Source organism: Pipra filicauda, unplaced genomic scaffold (genome assembly GCF_003945595.2).
Source record: "Pipra filicauda isolate LSUMZ 115617 unplaced genomic scaffold, ASM394559v2 scaffold87_size3191425_pilon, whole genome shotgun sequence".
NCBI lineage: Eukaryota > Metazoa > Chordata > Aves > Passeriformes > Pipridae > Pipra > Pipra filicauda.
The window spans coordinates 739,377-760,238 of record NW_024105064.1 but is presented as its reverse complement, the minus strand read 5'-3'; the positions used below and the strand labels follow the sequence as shown (position 1 = coordinate 760,238).

Genomic DNA, 20,862 nt, shown 5'->3' with positions numbered 1-20,862 from the left:
TCACTTATATCCCCATGTCTCTATATTTTCATTTATATCCCCAAGTCTCTATATTTTCATTTATATCTCCAAGTCTTTATTTTTTCACTTATATCCCCATGTCTCTATATTTTCACTTATATCCCCAAGTCTCTATATTTTCACTTATATCCCCATGTCTCTATATTTTCATTTATATCCCCAAGTCTCTATATTTTCATTTATATCCCCAAGTCTATATTTTTTCATTTATATCCCCATATCTGTATATTTTCACTTATATCCCCAGGTCTATATTTTTTCATTTCTGTACCCATGTATATATTTTTCATTTCTGTACCCATGTATATATTTTTCATTTATATCCCCATGTCTATATTTTCATTTGTATACCCATCTTTATGTATTTTCTAATAAAGTTCTATACATTGAACAAGGCCCCACTGACTCAGGCCTGTGCAAAATTTACCCCGTGCAGCACATTTTATTTGCTCATAAAGATAACCTTTTTAGGGGAGGAAAAACAAAGAACAAAACCAAAACCTAACCAAACAAACAAAAACCCCCAAAACCAAAACAAAAAAACCCCACAAAAAACCAAAACCCAACAAAAAAAACCCACAAAAAAAAAAATTTAAAAAAAAGAAAAAAATTTTTTTAAAAAAAAGAAAAATAAAAAAAAGAAAAAAAAAAAAAGAAAAGAAAGCAAGAGAAGCAACATGAACTTTAAAGGCTGGAGGGAATAAATCATTTCCTACCACTTCATCCTCAGTCCAACACTTCTCAATCAGCTTTGGCACAGGTTTCTTCACCAGGCGCTGCAGGGCCTTCCCAGCATCGTAGTTGCTTTCATGGAGCTAAAAAAGGAGGGAGACAAACAGATCATTCCATGGAATTTAGCAGGGAGCTGATATTTGGGAGAAAAAGCACCATAGGGAGCCCAGGTGAGATGTTCTCTGCCTAATTGGTTTTCCTGTGGATGTCTGAAGTGAGATTTAAACAGGCTGAGGGGTAATTTTATTATAGAAGGAACGCCATTAAACCAAGTATGTTTTCCCTTTCCTTCCTAAACCTCTCCCAGATAATGTTGGAGCCCATAAAGCACTGAAAACTTTCACCAAAAAAATATTATTTTTACATTAGCAATTCCAAGAAAAATTATAAGGAGCTCCAACAAAGTGTTTTTCAAAAGGAGTTGTATTTTACGCAGCGAGTTTTGCTCAGATCAGTAAAATCAACTGGAAAAAGTAACACACAGGAGGGACTGCAAGTCATGGGATGTCGAGTTTACCCATCCAGAAAATTCCCTTTATTTTTATTGCACTGCAAAGATCACCATGGTGTTGGAAAACAAGTGTGGAAGGGAACAAACACCAATAGAGAGCAACCAGGGATGTCCAAGCTCACCTCACCCTTTCAAGAGTCAGAGCCTACAGTGCACCCGATTTTCTCCCCCAAATTCAGTATCTAGAGGATCAAAAGTAGACAGGAGACATGAAAAATCAGGGTGGGGTAGAAAAACAACTGCATGGAAAAAAGTATTAATGGAGCCCATGAGAATCTCTGGCTCTTCACTCGATAGGAAACTGCAGATTTAGGGCCTGTCCTGCCTTCCAAGTGGAATTTTAAGCACTGAAGGACTAGGAAGGAGCTTGCTCTGTGTCTTCTGAAAACGCTCTCAAAGAAAAGAAATATTGCTGGGATGACAAAAACTGAATTATCTTCCTATACCCTCTGCATCCCAACTTCTCTGCACAGACAGGAGGTTGTTTTTTTAAACACAGACAGAGCAGAGCAAACCTTCAGAGCCGTTCATGAGCATCACAGAATTCTACAGGAGACCCTAAAGGTTTCTTTACAGCAGGGAACACCAAACCAGGGCCCTTATATTGCTTCTCTTGTCTTAACTCTTCAGCAAAACCAGCTTTTGACAGTCTCTAAAGCCAATCCATTTGGAGGATAAAACACTTAGAAATCACATTGTTTTCTTCAATAACCAAACCCTTGCACATGAACTTGAAGGCATTAAAAGTAACAGCTCATTTATTCCATTTGCTGGAGAACTCTCAGTTCAATAGTTTTGGGCCTCCTTCAGAACACCTGAAGAGCTGAGTCCCCAGAACACAACTGGATCAACAATTATTAGTGAACACTGGGGTCCAAAATGAAGAGGAGCAGGGGAGCTATAAAAGCAGATCCTTTGCACAGACCTCTCAAAAATAAAGCCACAGTGAGGGGGCTGAACATGATGCCAGCTGAGTTCCAGAAGAAATTCATTCAGGATGGGTTAAATTCACACAAACTGGCTCAGATCTTCTCTCACCAGGAACAAATCTTGAGCTGCTGAAGGTGCTCTTCCACCTCCACCAAGTTACTGGGGCATTCTTTATTTTTGAATACTTAAGGGAATTTTGAAGGAAGTGAAGTACTTCTAAAAATAAAAGGTCACTCCTGGGCACAGACCTCTGCCCTTACACACAGTGTGTTTTCACCTTCCTTAACTGGAGGCCTCAACACACTTTTTTTTCCCCTTACCAACAACTAAAATAACACCAGTAAACAGGGTGTTTCTGCAGTGCTTGAATAATATAATGAGGACAAGAAAGAAAACTAAGCCAGAGTGGATTTCTATTCATGTTCAGCTTTCAGATGGCACCTCCAGGGGAGCTGCAGGTACTTGGGGCAGGAATTACAGGCAGAGTGACCACAGCAAACAAGGCTTCAACTTCCAAAAGTGATCTAAGCCCAGGTAAGAGCAGAGAGCTGAGCCTGCAGTGCTCAACCACCACCACTGACTTCAAAAAACAAACAAAAAAACAAGTAAAAAACCCAAGTTTCAAGCCCCCTGTGGTATCTGCAATACCCACTTCCAGGCATGGAAATAAGACATTGCCTTTTCTACTGGGTACACATTAATTTTCCTCCCTGTTTGCACTCCGGCACTGGGAACAAATCCATCTTAAAGCAAAAAAGCACTGTTTGTTTTGCCAGCTCACCTTGCAAATGGTTTGGGATTTTTTTTTTGTTTCCCTGTGCATTGCACTACCCAGAAGATTTTTCACTTAGGCAATGTGACAGTGTTGAAGAGAATGGTGCTTCTGTTTCCCTTCCCTCTCTGCTCCCTCCCCAAGCACCAGGAATGCCAAAGCCTCTTTGGAACTTGGAGGGCATCTTTATTTTGCCTCAAGGACAACACGTGTTTTTTTTCCCCTGGCAGCCCTTAATTGCCCAAGCAGCTCCATCTCTGCAAACAAAATCAACCAGACAAGCCCAGAAAGAATGGCCTGGCCTGACAGAAAAGTCAAAGTTTACAGGCCACCAAGACCGTCCCAAATCAATGACAGAAAATACAAGCATTGACTTCTGACCAAGTAATTGTATTAATAATATAGTAATCACCAAATCCATCAGCACAGGCAGGAAAGAAGAGTCACCTAACACAGAAGACACACGTGTGAAAACAGACCTGATAAAGGTTTAGAGTCTCCTGAAAAATGTTACTTTTAGCAAGTAAAAAAAAAAAAGGTTTTTAAATGCCAGGAGTAGGATAATGCAGCAGGAAGGAGAAATATTTTCTCTAAGTGCTGGAATTAAATTTACGTGTCTCAATCTGGCTCATTCTCTGCTTATTACTTGCAGTCATTTAATGTATCTAAGCACTTTATTGGCAAGATTCAAACATATAAATAACAGCTAATGATGACTGCCTCTGGGTTCATTAACTTCTGGTTGAACTTCTCCAGGTATTTCTATCAACACTGGGTTATTGTCCTGTCAGGTGCAGAATCACCACTTTCAGCATTAACTCTGCCACCTCTGTTTTGCACCACTGTGACTTTCTGTCAGCCCACAACTGCACCAACAGGAACAGACACAGAGGTGCTTTAAACCAGAAAATACAGGATTAAAGAACAACTCTGAACGTGCACATGTCCAAACCCCTCATTTCTATTACAGCAGTCATTAAACAACAGCAGAGCCCAGGGAAGGCCTATTACCAGCCAGGCTGCACATTCCCACAAGGTTTCCAGCCCCTGCTCCCGAGCAGAGCTGCCATTCCTGTCTGTGATGCTGCAAATAAATTCTCCTCTGGCACGGCTCAGCTGTCAGGCACCTCTGGGCTGTAATGAACCCATGAATTACATCTTGCAGCTCTGACATCTCTGGGCTTGCTCATCAAAATATTGTTCTTCAATTGTAATTTATAACTTAATTTAAATGTCCCTTTTACTGTGACCTTTTTAGCTCAGAGTGCCATTGCATCTGGCAGCTCCAGCTCCAGCAAGGCATCCTTTGGCAATTACAGTCATTAGGAGCTGCCTTGAAAAGCCCATCTGAGTTGGGCTGCATTCATGGCACAGTGTTAAATAATTGCAGTCCATTAAGAACAGTTACATTCCAGGGTCCTTTTCTCCAAGGAAAAATTGCTGCTGTCTGGTGGGACAGTATTATTGAACTAGTTGGATATGACAGAATCCCAGACTGGTTTGGGTTGGAAGGGACCTTAAAGTTCATCTTCTTCTACCCTCTGCCATGGGCAGGGACACCTTCCACTAGCCCAGGTTGCTCCAAACCCTGTCCAGCCTGGCCTTGGACACTTCCAGGGATGGGGCAGCCACAGCTTCTCTGGGCAACCTGTGCCAGGGCCTCCCCACCCTCACAGGGAAGAATTTCTGCCAAATATCCCATCTAACCCTACTCTCTGTCAGTGTGAACCCATTCCCCCTTGTTCTGGCACTCCAGGCCCTGTAAAGAGCCTCTCTCCATCTTTCTTGTTGCTCCTTCAGGTCCTGGAAGGTCACAATTAGGTCCCCCTGGAGCCTTCTCTTTTCCAGGCTGAACAACCCCAGAAAGGATTGTTCAGTCAGAACCCACTTTTGTGGGGATACAGGCACATCTTTGTGGGGATACAGGCACATCTTTGTGGGGATACAGCCACATCTTTGTGGGGATACAGCCACATCTTTGTGGGGATACAGCCACATCTTTGTGGGGATACAGCCACATCTTTGTGGGGATACAGCCACATCTTTGTGGGGATACAGCCACATCTTTGTGGGGATACAGCCACATCTTTGTGGGGATACAGCCACATCCAGCATTTACAGGGCAGCACTGGAATTCCGGAGTTCGCCACGTCCCAGTGCTGGTTCTTCCATGGAACGACCACTGGTCACAGACAAATCACATCCCAGCATGAGAGAGAAGGGAAAAGATGAGGAAAATGAAAAGCAGGATGAGGATTCCTGCCCTGTGGCTGGAGTAGCCCCGTCTTTGGGTGGAATAACTCCAACCCAACACCTGATTTAACACAAAATGTGATTCAGGCCACTTCCTTCAGAAGCAGAGCTGACAGATCTCAGTTGGATGTGGATATTCCTCATAGCTATGGGCATCTTGCCCTACTGTGAAAATGGAATATGCTCCATTTAATTTTTATCAGCCCTGGCTGATACCCAGCAAGACAAAGGGGCCCTCCAGGGCATTTGGTGCTCTTGTCTTGTTGGGTATCAGATAAAACCAAACAAAAAAAAACCCCAAACCCTCAATTTCCATCTCTTCCCCCCAGTTCTAACCTTTTTTAAGCATCTAAACAGCTCCAATGGCTTCCAAATGATCTAAGATGCTACTGATAAAGGTTGAAAAGCCTGGTATTTGTGATGCAGCCACTCTGCACACATTGGTACTGCCAAACAGCCCAAAATCCAGCTGCAAAACAGCTGTGGGGCACTGCAGGCATGGCCAGTGCTCCACACACACCCAGGGCAAGAACTTGAAACAGCACTTAAAAAAAAAACTTCCAGAAAACACAAATATTTTTGCATACTCCCCAAAAACTTTAAAAGCAATCACAGCAGTCATTTTTGACCCTTTTTATCTGCCTGTTTCAACAGTTTCTGTAGAAAGGTTTTCTGACTCATCTAGCAAATAAAGTGCTGAAGTTTTTCCCCTAAGAGCAAGGATAAGGATGAATGGAAATTCAAAGTGGCCAAATTGTCTCATGCACTAGAGGTGGCTTCATCTCCCAACGTGCCCAGGCAGAGAGCACTGGCCCCTGAAGTGCTCCAGTACCTCGTTTGAACCATGAGAGTAAATGTTAATTAAGACTCATCCAAAAGGAAAACTGGTAATAATAAGAAATGCTAACATATATTTAAATAATTTTTTTTTTATGCTTTCAACCTTGTCTGTAGTTAATGAACAAGAAAATCTGGTCTAAGGGCAAGTTAAAACAGGGAGTAATTTGTCTGGGTGACATCTGAGTTAGAACTGCATTTCCTTAAACTGATATTACACTGTCATGTTTGTCACTCATAATGACACGTTCCCATGTAACAGTGTGATGAGAAGGCAGAACAACACTATTAGTAAAGAGAGATTTACACAATATTAGCATATGATTGTTGTGTCTTCCCTCCATGTAGTAGTACCTGAGCTGCAGTGGTGCTGTTTTTTCCCTGTGTGAGGACAGATGAGAGTTGCTGGCTCTGATTTCCCCAGTAAAAATATCACGGCATCAAAATGCCCAAAAGCTCAGAGGTTCCACTCAAACACCAGGTCTGCACATGGGCATGCCCAGATTCTGTTCCATAGAACTGGTTCTCACCCTCACTCCTGGATCACAACAACAGGTCAGGCAGAACACTGGGGATGAAATGGCACTCTGGAATTTTTCCAAACCCAGCACAAAGCAGTGAATTAACTCCTCCTTGAGCTGGGATCTGTGAGAACAGAACTGCACAACCTCTGACCAGCAGGCACAGGTCAAAAGGGTAACTGAGGTCAGGAGTTTCTGACACAGAGAGGATCTTAAACCACATCTGAGGCTGAAGCAGAGCTCCTGAGGGCACGGGCAGAGAGATGGGAGGGAGGGGAAGAGCTACCCCAGGATTTAGCCCAGCTCTCACCCCACACAACCCACCAGCAGCAGGCTGAGGGTAAACATTCACCATGGCACACCTTCCCACGGGTTGGCAGAGCTGGGGCACCACCTTCCCAACACAGAACTTTCTGAGCTCGTTTCTCACCACATCTTGTGGTGAAAGCCTTGCAGGAGCTGCTGTGTCCTCCTCCCCCCCTCCCAGCCCAACCTCAGAACTCATCAGCAGGGCAACAAACTCCAAAATGAAAACTTGCTTTCCTTCCTAAGGGTTACAGTGACAAATGTGGCAGCAAATCCCAACAGCCAAACAAAGGAACGGGAGCTGGAGTTTTACCTGGCACGTTAAGTGAATAATCATTTCAATGAGGCTGAGATATAAATATAAATATATATGTCTGTATGTTGCACTGTGCCTTCCGTGATCTTCATTTCTATCTGGTATAATTAACAATAAATCATTCTAGGGGCTTGCAGCACCTGTTATTACATAAATAAAACACCAGCAAAGGAGCTTGTCAAGACTGATTTATGTGAAGTGCTGCTCTGAAGTTTATTGGATTTCCATAATAAGAAATCATACCCTATCAGTTTCTTTTACATTCATCTTCTGGGTTGCATATGATAATTTCTAAACAAAAACACAACTTAGTGCAGGTTAAGAGTCTCACAAATTATTTATCAGATAAATCTGATCCATTTTAAATAGACAGTGAGAGATAAAAAAGAGGTGCCATTTTGTCAGGACAACAAATTTAACTGTTTTAAGTCAGTCTTTCAAAAAGCAGGTTCTCAGAAATAAGTCAAAGTTTCTTAAAATATCCCTGACAGAACTATTAATTATTAGGAAACTCTTTGCTAGAAAAACTCAGTGGACAAGGAAAGTATTTTCTAAAATAGATGTGCAATACAAAGAGAAAAGAATTAGAAGAACACAACCAAAATATTTTGGGACTAATCTAATTCAGAAGCAAGAATTCTACAAGTGCAACTACAGGCTCCTCGGGCTGCTGAGTGATTAAAGGGGGTAATTAAAGTAGATGGCAAAGCAGTGAAGTTAAATGAATTTTCTGCATTAGTCTTTTATTATAGATAAGGGGAGAGAAACTCCAATTCCAAAAGCTCTTTGATGATTTTTGACCTTAACAGGAATTTGAGTCTCTGAGAAGGATGTTAAAGAACAGCTCAGCAGGCTCTGGAGTGGTGAGCCAGCAGGATCAGGTGGCATCCATGCCAAGGAAAGGCAGGAACTAAAATGGAACACAGGTAAGAACCTGAAGAGGATGTGCAATAGAGACTGAACTGCAACACTGATCAAACAGCATAAAAATCTGCATCACACAAAACCTTCAGGAAAGGAACCAAAGGACTCGGATTTCTACACTCCCCTCAGTTCTGGGAAGCACTGAGAAATAACACCTGACTTTGCAGAAGTCAAAGTGAGAACAACAGGGAAGGATTTAATTTGGGTGCAGAATCTGATCTCGGATTTCAGCTCATTACACATTCAAGTGTGTGTATTTGAACAAGAATGAAAGTTCTGGCACTGTTTACTTAGTATTACAGGGGAACATTTGAGATCTTAATACTGTTTTACTCCTGCCTGTTGCAGGATGAAAACTGATGCACTCTCTGAAACACACGAAATCAAACAGGAGTGGAAATCAAATAAAAAACCCCAAAGCAAGTGGTTTTGATAAGCTAATGCAACACAGGGAACATTCTCCCTGTTAAGAATGCAGGCATTTGAACCTCAGTTAACATTTCAGACTGGCTGGACTGAATGGAAGGACCAACAGCCGGGTCAAGGGCCAGCTGAGAAAGTCACAATTCCAGCTGGTGGACCTGAGCTGAGCACACAGAACATTCCCTGGGATCCCCTTAAAGGCACCACCCAAAAGTTCAGCACTGAAGTTCCACAGCTCAGAAAATGGGTTGGGGTTTGAAAGGAACGCTGAGCTACAATCAGCCTCATATTGTGATCCCTAAATCTGTTTTATCTCCAGTTTTTATGCACTGAGGAGCCCAGAAATAACTGGGAAGGCTGTTCCTCCCTGCAGGAGTTGTACTCACTGTGTTGAGGGCGTTCAGGGTGGTGTCGTCACGGGAGGCAGCGACACAACCGTCCTCTGTGGATCCTCCATCACACATCCCTGCAAAGGCTGCCATGCTCCTGTGGAGTTTGAGGGCAAAAGAGTTGACATTCCTCAGCTGCTCTTTGATGCACACATCATAAGAGGTGTAAAGAGTGTATTTACAGCTTAAACCATGAATTTCGGGGCCTTGTGATACTGTGGGAACGAGGAGAACGAGGCACCGAATGCTGGTGGTTATGGAAAGCTGAGTCACCTCAGCATATGGAATAATTGTTTCATAATTAAAATCCAATCTAATTGGGTTTCATCAGTTAAAAATCTGCACTGCAGTAGTACCAGAGCCTGATGAGCATTAAGGAAGATACAACCTCCAGACATGAGAACAGTCTCAGCAGAGACAGCAAACTTTTTGCTGTCATCTTAGTTTTATTATGTCAAAAAAACTAAACTGAACTGCAGATTCCCCAATCTCTGAATTCCTGCAAGCTACAAGTAATTTACTAAGACTCTGAATTACTGTGAATCTACCAGGCAAACCAGAGATGTGTATGGAACTGAAATGCAAACTGGAGCTCCAAACATTGTCTCTGAAGGAATCCTGTGCTGTCACGGCTCTTCCACTCAGAGCAGTTCCTTCCCTTCTTCCACGATGCCCATCCCACACTGGATCATGCCAGCACACACTGCTGGCTTTGCATTTTAAAGCCAAAAGCCACAGCTGATGCAAAGATGTCTTGTTGAGCATTCTTGTCTCAAACATACATTTCAGCAGCCCCATTATCCCGAAAGAGAATAAAGGAGGGATCGGATCCCACTGCATGGACACAGCACCCCACATTCCCCCTCCAGCATGACCCAGGCACTGCAGGATCGTGGCTGGAATTACCTGGCTGCCCTCAGGTACATCAGCAAGTCACAGTCGTTGACTCCTGGCATCCACACGAGCTCTTCGTGCTGTGTCACCGTGTCACCGTCCGGGGAAGGGAAGGGCTGCAGGTCAGGGAGCTTGGCCTGGGTAAAAACGGGGTTCAGACAGACATGACAGTTCTTCCTAAAGTTAGGAAGCTTGTAAATTCTCTGCAATACTATGATCTCATAGATGGAAGATACTCAGGCAACAGGTGGTGAAGCTACTTGATCCAAGTTTTCAGAAGTTTATCAGGAAACTGGGTCATCAAGCCCCAACCCATTCCCTTTATTCAGCATTTCTTCCTCCAGAAGGGCAGCTCATTTCCTGACAATTATGCAGGTTAACAGCACTTCTCAGCCCACCACACAGACCAAGCATGTCTGCAGAAATATCAGGGCTTGAAAGGAAACCATTTTGTACTGCAAACACAGCCCTCTGTTGTACAGAAGTCAAACACTGATGGACAATTTATCCTCGGAGACAGTGATTGCATTTGTAACAAAGATGCTGCTACAACTCTGCTTGCCAGGCTATAACATACTCACAGAACATACTAATAAGAGAGAAGGCAAGAATGTAGCTACCATATGTGTCCCACTTTAAATTAGTAAAAAAACCACACACATGTGATACTAAATTTAAAATTAAATCCTCGGTAAATCATTTAAACTCTAAAGAGAAACAAAGACATTTCCTGAAAGCGAGATAGCTCAGCAAAATGAACCCTGCCACTAAATAAGTATTACACTACTCTATCCAGAGACCCAATTAGCATCTTTAGTCATCTACTGCTATGAGATGAGATAGCTGAGAGCCTCTTCAGAAACAGCTTTTAAGCCCTATAATTACCTCCTATACTTACAACGCTAAACGTATTTGAGAGGCAACATTTCTACATAACCAGTAATTACAAGTCACAGGTTCAGATGTCTTTCATGTTCTGCTCTTTAATCTGTACTTTATTTTACTTCTTGCCTGGGAAAATGGATATGTCATTGAACTTCTCTTCTGGAAAAGGATAAGCCAGCATTATCCCCAGCTGAGGTTGCTGGAGGAGCGATGTGCTCCAGCAGCCGGGGGGCTTTGCACAAATCCATGTTCAGCCTCCTGTACCCTTGGAATGTGCTTAATTACTGGAGTCACTCCCAAAAGCAACTTCCTCGTGAGCACAGAATCACTGAGGTTGGAAAAGACCTCCAGGATCACCGAGTCCAACATGGGACCCATCACGACCTTGAGCACCGAGTGCCACGTCCAGTCTTTCCTTAAACACTTCCAGGGATGGGGACACTCCACCACCAGGGCATTAATTAGCCAAGAGCTGTCACAGGAGAACATCCAGTAGAGACCCTCTGTCCTCCTGTGCCGGTGAATTTGGAGAACTGCAACTCCACAGCACATTTATCTTCACTGTGTCCTTGTTTGCTGTGATGACACAGGCAACACTTGGGGGTATCTGTGCACTAAGTAAAAACCAACCCAACAACAGCCTCCAGCATCTCTAACACACACTGTTTAAGGAAAAAGAAGGCAAGAGATTCATAAAAAACTACCCCCTGGGGACCTCAGGGTCGTTTCTGGGTTCTGCTGGATGTCCTTTGTGCTCACTGAGGTGGGTGGAGGGAAGTGGATCCATATCCACTCCCTGAGTCAAGCCCAGGGTGCACAGGAGACCCTCTCACACCTTCCACAGACGGAATCAAACCACAGGACAGAGAGCAGCAAATACCACCTTCAGCCTGACTTCCCACCAGGGCCACCACTATCAACCATTCCTGGATCTTAAGATGACACCTTACACTAATTACCAGGCTGAGAAGAACCCTCTCAGTGGTGACATTTGTCAGGATGTACACGGATGCTCAGCAGGTGAGGGAGAGAACAATGCAAGTTTAAAGCATTAAGCAAGCAAGGATTTAACAGTGTTCTAAATCAGTGGACCTTCTCCCTGCTCTGTTTTTTTTTTCCCCCATCCATAAATGCATCTGGTAATTACACCTTCCAGCACAGGTGACTAACGCCTGCCAAAATATTAGATGACAATTTGAGATGAAAGTTGTTTTGAAGGTACCATTTACAGTGCTCTTATTATAACTGTGGAAAAGAACAGCACAGGTTGAATTGCCAAGGACGTTTTTCCTCTGAAGCAAAACATCCTTAAGAATGTTACATAAATATTTACTTTCACTTGTTATTAAACAACATTTTTTAAAAGGGTCTGAATGAATATTCATCACTTGGATGTGAAAATCCAGTACTTGGACAGTGCAAAGTCAATTCTACAAGTAAAGGAGAGGATTCAGTTCCCAGTGACAGATCTGGCTCCATGAACCACAGTAAGTTGTATGTTAATGCTCTTTAGGAACAGATTATTTTCATTGCTTATGAAGGATTTCCCTCAAATTAGCACTAAAATATCAGGCACAACTACAGTCTTAACCTTATTCTCCTTCCCAGTGTTGGAACACACTCACCTTTCTCAATTCCTATTTGATCAATCCAAACGACTTAAGGCACTTTTTAATTTCCAGTAGATCTCACAGTGCTTCAATCTTATTCAAGAATTAACCCAACAGCACTTCTGCTAGTAAAAATCATCAATATATCAACATCTGTCAGAAAACCCTGGGCTCAGGAATTCTAAAGGACTCACTAAAGTGAGTCATCTAAAGATGATTCTAAAAAATTCGCCGGGTTTGAACAGATGTAATTTTAAATAAGCATCATCTGAACAGATCAAGAGACAAAAGCATGTCCAGATGTTGGGATACAAACAAAACCCCTTACCTGATGGCTGGGTCCAACTCTGATTTCACCTTGGGTACTGTTTAGCCTCCTAAGATACAAAAAAGAAACCAGCAATGAGAAAGAATTGCAATTCATAAAATTCAGGGTCACGTTCTGTCATTTCTTTTCCTTGCATTTCCAATGCAAATGGAAGAGAAGCAAAAATAAATGTTATGAAGAAAACAAGGGGGGATATAGTCAGGTGTACACTGAGCAAGCTGGTCTGGCAGGAGGTGTCCCTGCCCATGGCCAGCTCCAAACCCTGCCATGCAGAGTCACCTTCCAACAAGCTCCTGATCTGGACAAATCCTGGGATCCTTTACTTGTTTCAACCCCAAACTAATGCAGACAACATGGCAAGTATTATCCCTCAGCAAAACCACCACTGGGCAGCCCAAACCATTAAATCCCACTTGATGCCAGAAAGGTCACTGGAGGCTGTTTTTTATGTGATAATATCATGTCTTTATGAACACTTTCACCTCAACATTTCAAAAATGTTGTTTAAATAGGTGTATTAAGTTCAACTTCCCCTCACTGGCCATTCTGACCTGTAAATCACCAGTGCCCAAGTGTGGATCTGAACAGGCCTTACCCAGGGCAACTCAGGAGAACCTGTCAGACAGGAATAAACACTGGCTTTGTAACACTCCATCCTGTGCCCTGATATTTTGGCAATGTTACCCTTCCTAGGAAGCAAATCCACTCCAAAATATAATGCCAAGAGCCTCCTGACAACAACGAGAACATGTCAAAATGTTTTCCCCCCCAAATGCATATTTTTGTGAGACACAATCTGACACTGTTCTCTTGTTTTCAGGTTATGCAAAGGAATGATTGAACTAGGAAATCAATTTTATATTTACAAAGTTACACATTAAATACCAGGGTAGGTTTTTTTTCCAGCTACAAGGTGTCAGAATTTTTCCCTGTGAGGAAGGAAGGGGAACCTGACAAGAGAAAATGCTGATGGCTCTTCCTTTATTCCCAGGATTCATTTTAAAGCCGTGCACATCTCTGCTAGTCAGTGCAAGTCAAACCTAAAACATGCCTGGGCAGTGGCTGCCAGCTCCAGTTCTGCACCCCAGCCAAGGGCTGCACCAGCAGGTTTTGTACCTGCACAAAAAATCGGGCTGTTTTCAGTTTAAATATGAAAAACCCCAGCGCTCCAAATATCCCCCCAACTCCCAATTTCTTCCAGTGAATATGATAAATACAGCATTTAATAACCAGGGCTGGAGGATCCTGTAAGGAACTGCAAAGTTAAAAACAAAGTTTTGGGTGGGACTTCTGCTCCCATCTATTCCCACGGAAACTCAGTGGGGTTATCCAACCATTTCCCACGTGAAATGTGGAGAGAAACAGTTCTGTGTGCCTTTCCATCACCCTTTTCTGATGATGTTCACACCCTCCCCTGCCCCAAAGGTGAGGACAGGGCTGAGTGGAGCTGCTGGGCAGGCTGCTCTCCATCCCACTCGGATTGTAAAAGGGCACAAAGCCCATGGCTCTGCCAGGGCACACAAGCTGTTCCATAATTTTCACTGCTTCCACGTCCCCAGGAATGGGTTTCAGACGGAAAAGAAAATTCTCGTTACGGAAACTAAAAGGCACTGTAGGTTTTAAGCTAAATTATATTGGTGAGAGCAATTACAATGAGAATGGAATGGCATCCTGTGTTTATTCCATGGGAAAGGGGGGAAAAAAAGGAGCCAACACTGTATATGAAATGTGACACAAAAGAAACTGCTGTAACAAAGCAGTATCCATAGCAACAACAACTTAATATTTCAGTCCTCTTCAGCTGCAGTGGATTAAATATAATGACAAGATGTTCCCTTTGAAAAGTAACCTGTTGCCATGACAACGTTGTGTTCTGCAAAGTAAACAGGGGCTGGTCAGAGAGGAGATGGAAGCCTGTGCTGGAATATCAAAAAGGCAGGAGCTGCTGTGGCAGAGCAGGGCAAAAGCAGCAGGCTCTGATCCGGGAGAGGCTTGTTCCCAACAGCTCCCGGAGAAGAGAGAGGATGTTCAGTTCAATAAAGCTTTGTCCTTCCCATTCTGAAGCAACAGGGGAGGTTGGAGGTTCAAGGCCAAAGGCAGCAGCGCTGAGAGAAAACAGTTCAGAGGTGAGGATGGGAAGGGACTGGAGGCAGCACAGGCTGGTGCAGAGCTTTCATTTACCAGCTTTAGAAAGAAGAAAGAGGAAGAAAGGTTGGGCACAACAGTTCCTGCACAATTTCCAATCCAGAAATAAGCTTAACCTTCTCTGTTTATCCCCTGCCTTCCTGTCCACACCAGGCCTGCCCCATCTAAACCAAGGGTGGCACCACTGGCAGCTCTGTCCATGAAAATGTGGCACTGCAATGCCAGGAAGGACTGGAATTCCCAGATGGAGCTGCCACGAAGCACAGCAGGACAGCTCTGGGGATAACCTGGGTTCAGGACTTGCAGCACCAACCACTGTTACAGCATGGCCAGAGCCAGGCAGGATTCAAGGCTGGGAATTCCCAGCAAAACTCTGAGTTTGGGGGCAACGGCCAAAGGCACTTGGAGATTTCTGCACGGACTCCTCTGCACAGCTCTGCCCTGCCCTTGATGTGAACCCGAGTCAGTCCTTCCCAGCAGGAGCAGGGAAGACCTTTGCCAGGTTCTGAGAGGAACTGCACACGAGGGGGACCTTCGGGGTCAGGGATCGCGTGTCCGAGGTGAAGCCTTCGGAATGGTGCCACTGCTGCTTTCATCATTCCCTTTTTACTGCCAGGGTTCAGCAGGAGACATGCTAGGCAGTAATTGCACGGTTTTGAAGTGACCTGCATGCCTGAGAAGGGGCTGAGGGAGGTGGCACTGCTGCAGCATCACACTGAACCCACTCTGTTCTTCTTCCCTTCTTTACACCCAGCAGCAGACACGGTTTAATGTCCTTCTGCTGTGGCCACCATGCACTCAGTGCTCTCCACCACTGCCACCAGCCAGCAACAGCTCAAACCTCAAAAAGAACTCAGTGATACCATTAAGTTTAAAAAAAAACCCCAACCCACAACAAAATACCAAAACAAAACCCCACAACCCAAACAGCACAGACGGGCCAGGGTTCTGTGCTACCCACTGAACCACTCCGGGCATAATCACTCCTGAGGCTGTGTAATGAGGTGATCCCTAATTAAATTAGAGGGATGCTTCCACAGAAGAAGGCTTTTGAACTGGCCAAACGGCTCAGCCACAAACCTCCTCTCCAACAGCGTTTCTGAATCTCTTTGAAGCTCTCCAGAAAGAAAAGTTTGGAAAACCAACTTGCTAAAAGCGGCGGCCTGGTGCGACACGGGCAGGTCACCAACACCAACTTCACAGCACAAAAGAAGTTTCAACCATTGAACTGGAAGCTTTATCAGCCTGGAGCAGCTCTCCCCACCCCGGAATCCAGCTGGAGGAGGGTCAGGGCTCTTGGAATTGAGCCCAGGACCACCGGGACGGTGATTCCTGTGCACTGAGCCAGCCCCAAGGGAGGACACGTTAGCTAAGGAAGTGTGCAAAACCAGCTGGAAGAGGTCATTAATTTTATATGACCAAAGATTAAAAGAGAAAAAAACACAGCTCAAAGGCAGAATGTGCAGGGGGTGGGGCTGTTTGCTTGTTTTTAATAAGCAATAACAAACTCTAGCACTGAACAATGAATCTGATGAGACTCGGGGTTATTTATGAAGCCTGGTATGAAACTCAATGGCTTTACTAAATAAAACCATGTCAGATATGTGCATTATAGACATAATAGATTATATACTGCAATTATACACTTAGCAGAGATGTAACCAAACTATTACTGGCCACATAATCAGTTACATCAATTGAGAGCATGAGGCAATTCCTAGATATTTGTGATTTTGGTAAAATTAATACAAATCTCAAGTAGTTAGGAAAACAAAAGTCTCAAGGAAAGTTTTGGGGTTATTTTAAATCCTTTAATTCATATGATCCAATACCCAAGACGAAGAAACCCTGCTCTTCAGAGGCAGTTCTAAAAACATCTGGCAAGGATCATTTTGTTCCATCTCCAGAGGGACAAAAACGGGCGAGAACAAAAATTACTCCAACTTCAGCTGATTAAAAAATAGTTTATCAGGAGCTGTAAGTGATTGGCATTGCAGGGAAGAGCATCTGCTTATGGTCACTGCTGGGAGACAGGAGACTGAGCCAACTGGAGCCCCAGTTTTGACCTAAGATTATCTTATGCACATCATGTTCATACACTACAAAGGGACAGGCAGGCTCAGGGAACTCAACCTTTAACCAAAAAATCCCACAACTACCACAAATACCTGAGTTAAATATCTAAGAATAACAAGCTCCCTGATTTTCACCTGTCCAGCTTGCACTTGGCCCTTAAACCTTTTTTTTTAAGCAAGATTTTAAAATCCATTTCATAGAAACAGTGTCTTAACCCTCAAAAAATATCCTGGTCAGCCCCTCGTAAGCTGAAGTTTCATTTAAAACCTGTTGTAACAGTGGGTTATAATTTAAAAAAAAATAAACAAAAAAATGCAGGAGCACTTTTATGTTCTGAGTGAAATATCCACCCTGTATTTCAGACAAATGAACTTATAAGGGAACGTTTTCAGTGGTTGCTCAATGTCAAGCAGGAATGAACAAACATGTCCCAACACTTGGATGTGGAGTGCAGGCTCAGACCTGCTCCCTGACTGCAGAGCCACAACCTGCAGGAAGCTGGGGGCTGTCCTGCCCCGTGCTGCTGTTTGCAGAAGGAAGTAGTTGCCCAAGTTTGAGTCAGACAGGAAAAGCTCTTTTCAAGATAACGTTATTTTTCATGTTTAAATAGGAGGGGGAAAAAAAAAAGCCTATAGAGAGTCCTCAGCACTGTGCTCCACTCAAAAGGTAGGATGGAAGGGACCATAATTCAGCTGAGACAAGTTCCTGCAGAGGAAACAAGTGTTCTCTGCACATTGGAATTACCTGGGTGGGTGATATTTGCTGGCAGATTTCATTGATCACCTCTCTAAGACTTGTTTTCCAACATTTGTTCACCTTTCAATAAGGAACACATCAGTATTTTGATCATAAGTTCAAAAAGAAAAATCATATAGTGGAAACTTGCCTGGTTGTGATGCAAAGTTGCACAGTGCAAAGGTTTTTATCTGGTTACATGGGATTTTAAAAGAACCAGAATGTTACTTATTCAAAAGTAACACTTACACTGATAAGTAAACGTGTAAATGAATTCACCGTGGAATGATGTTGCTTTAAGTCTTTATCCTGCACAGTTTCTAGAATAGCCAGGCAGTACCTTTGCACTTCCAGAGCAAATAGGCACCATTAAAACAGACTAAATACCACAGTGGTACCGTTTTTTTTTTTATCATAGTCTCAGTTTCTGGGCAGGGCAGTGGAATGGGGCAGCAACCTTAGCAGGTAATTTTTCCATAAAGCTTCCTCAGGTCCCAGGCAATGATCCCCCATTTGGGCTCCTGCTTCAACAACACAAACCTGCAGCTCCTTGAACAGCAGACACAGGGAGAAAGAACAAGGTGAGAAGGATGTAAAGCATAAAGGAAGCTTGAAGATATCCCTGGTTCTGCCACACACCTGGAGATGCAAAGCTCTGATTAAAACAAACTGCAGCCTGAAGAATTGGAAGGCAGGGGGAAGAGGTGATCTGAGTGATTTATGCCTTGAAAAAAGCTAAAATGAAGGCAGAACGAAGGGAAGAAACCATCAAATACTGGGCCATTGCTTCTACACCCAAAGGACAATACACAAGCACTTCCCATGATATATTTGTGACTTCCAACAGCTCTTTGGAATGGCACTGTAAGTCACCAGAACACCCACCAGTAACCTCTGAAGTGGGGAGAATCCTCTGGGCATCCAGCCAGCCTAAAATTCACCTAAAATTCACCACCTGGAGCACAGCCCAGGCTGACCAGGGAGGAAAGAGGCTTTTCAGGGCACTAAAGATCTTGCCAGTACCAAGACTGCTCGTATCACACAGCCTTAATCCTCCTCACACCAAGGGTTTTCTTGGTTTGGCTTTTCTGGGGGAGAGTTGTGGGTTTTAGAGGTTTTCTTTAAGGTGGGGGGAGAAGGAGGTTGGTTTTTTCTCTGTGCTGTTGCCTTTTTTTTTTTTTAAACAGGTCCTGTACTACACACAGACCTCAGGAGCTGCTTTGGTTATAAACTCCAACCCCCCAGGTGGTAACACAGGTGACAGATATTTGTAATGAAACACATGGAAAGGAAAAATTGAGATCTCAAAAGCACTGAAGGTCTGCTGTGAGAGGAGCATTGCCACAGGGAATACAAATATCCATAGATATGCTAGAGGCAGGAACCATCTGATTCCACATCAGGGCACAAGCACCTGAGGCACCCTGCAAAGGGGAGGTCTGGGAGCCAAAACATCCAACATCACATCCACAGGTTCTTGTGCAAGTGATCAGTGCAGAATGACACATTTGGCATGTTATTCCAGCTGTATTTGTTTTGCCAAATGTAACGGTCCTGCTTTACAATCAGATTTTGTGGCTGTTATAACCTAGAGGTACTTATTCCACCTGTGCTATTGTAAATCAATCTCACAGTTTTTAAAAATAAGCATGACCAAATGATCATTTTAAGCTTAGAACTGGCATTATTCTCAAACTTTTCTTAAATGTAGGCACAAATTGCCACTGAAAAGCAGCAGAAAGGAGATTGCTTCATACCCTTCCCATACTTCAATGCATTCTCTTCTGCTTTTAAGTCAACATTAGAACAAATGTTCAGGACACAAGGTGCCATATCCCTGTATCCCTGCAGAGCACTGTCGTATTCCTGCCCATATTCCAGTAGCTCCTTTATTAGGAATAAGAATGTTTCCAAAGCTTAGGCCTATGGAGACACCTCTTTAAACTATGAAGTGATCCAGCCAGGCTGAGTTCAAGGGAATTGGGCTCTGTCATCATTAGCAGGGCTTTGCTTCAGCCAATGGCAAAAGTGACCAGTGACCCACATTAATTAGGAGTTCTTGATTTTTTATGCTCTACAGGTAGAAAAGGAAATGGAAAAGGGAATGAAACTTGGGATACAATACAGATATGGACATGGCACTAACGTGGGCAAAATTCTGCTGGCTTATTCATCATTCATTCCTCAGCTTCTGACAAGAACCATAGAATGGTTCTAGTTGGAAGAGACCTTAAAGTTCATCCAGTTCCACCCCCTGCCATGGGCAGAGACACCTTCCACTAGCCCAGGTTGCTCCAAGGTCTATCCAACCTGGCCTTGAACACTCCCAGGGATGGGGCAGCCACAGCTTCTCTGGACAACCTGTGCCAGGGCCTGCCCACCCTCACAGGGAAGCATTTCTTCCTAATATCTATTCTAAATCTCTGCTCTGTTAGTTTAAAATTGTTCTCCCTTGTCCTGTCACCCCCTGCCCATGTGAAAAGTCTCTCCCCCCAGTGACACACACTGTGCAGGTGAGTGACAAGGTGTGCAAGGCTAAAGGCCAACCAGCCTTCTGCTCTCCAACTGCAGGGATGTCACTGTGAGCAGCACAAACACTCCTGCCACCTTGAATCCACACACTCCAGTAACTCCCAAACAAGCTGCCCTGGTTGAAGGATTTCCCCTCAGCACCAGCCCCTGCAGGGTGAGGTCAGTTCTGCAGGGCAAGGGGCTGACAGAGGATCTCAACAGGACAGCCCTGTTTTGTTCAGACACTCCTGAAGGAGAACACGCTGCAGAATCATGTTTACTCCCCCCAACACACCCAAGTCCTCTCAGACCCATCTATATTTAGCAGTGACACTGATGGCTGCCCCACAAGGACCTCAGAGCCAGTTAGGACCAGAGCCCAAGCCTTACATTTTATTCTGACCAGCCTCAAAAGGGGTTTTGCCAGCCTGATAAACCACCGTGGGTGCTGCTGACACGGCTCTGCTCCCTGACACAGCACAAGCTCTCAGTGCTCGAGGCAATATTGCTGCAATTTAGATGCACAAGTGTCACCTGCATGTGACTGCCGGGCAAAGAGACCCAGGCTGGGCACTGCTCCTGAATACCTGAGCAAGTGTCAGCAGGATCGCTGCCCCTCCATCACCGGGAGAACCACCCATCCTGGGAGCGACCAATGGATTGTGCTGCTGATCCACGACCCTCCTCTGACAGCATCCAAAACAGGCCCAAACATTCCCTAATCCCCGCTCCGGCAGCGCTGC

At 44.0% G+C, this 20,862-nt stretch overlaps 1 protein-coding gene across 6 annotated transcripts in view; it reads right to left on the bottom strand.

Annotated features, from left to right (window-relative positions):
- RERE (arginine-glutamic acid dipeptide repeats) overlaps positions 1-20,862 on the bottom strand; it is a 204,028-nt gene that overhangs the window by 66,822 nt on the left and 116,344 nt on the right. For all 6 annotated transcript variants that reach the window (XM_027728783.2, XM_039390836.1, XM_039390837.1 and 3 more), the window contains 4 exons: positions 12,653-12,701; positions 9,842-9,966; positions 8,933-9,032; positions 738-836 (listed from right to left, as the gene is read on the bottom strand). In XM_027728783.2, the coding sequence (XP_027584584.1) occupies positions 738-836; positions 8,933-9,032; positions 9,842-9,966; positions 12,653-12,701 (373 nt within the window). The remainder of the gene's footprint in view (positions 1-737; positions 837-8,932; positions 9,033-9,841; positions 9,967-12,652; positions 12,702-20,862) is intronic.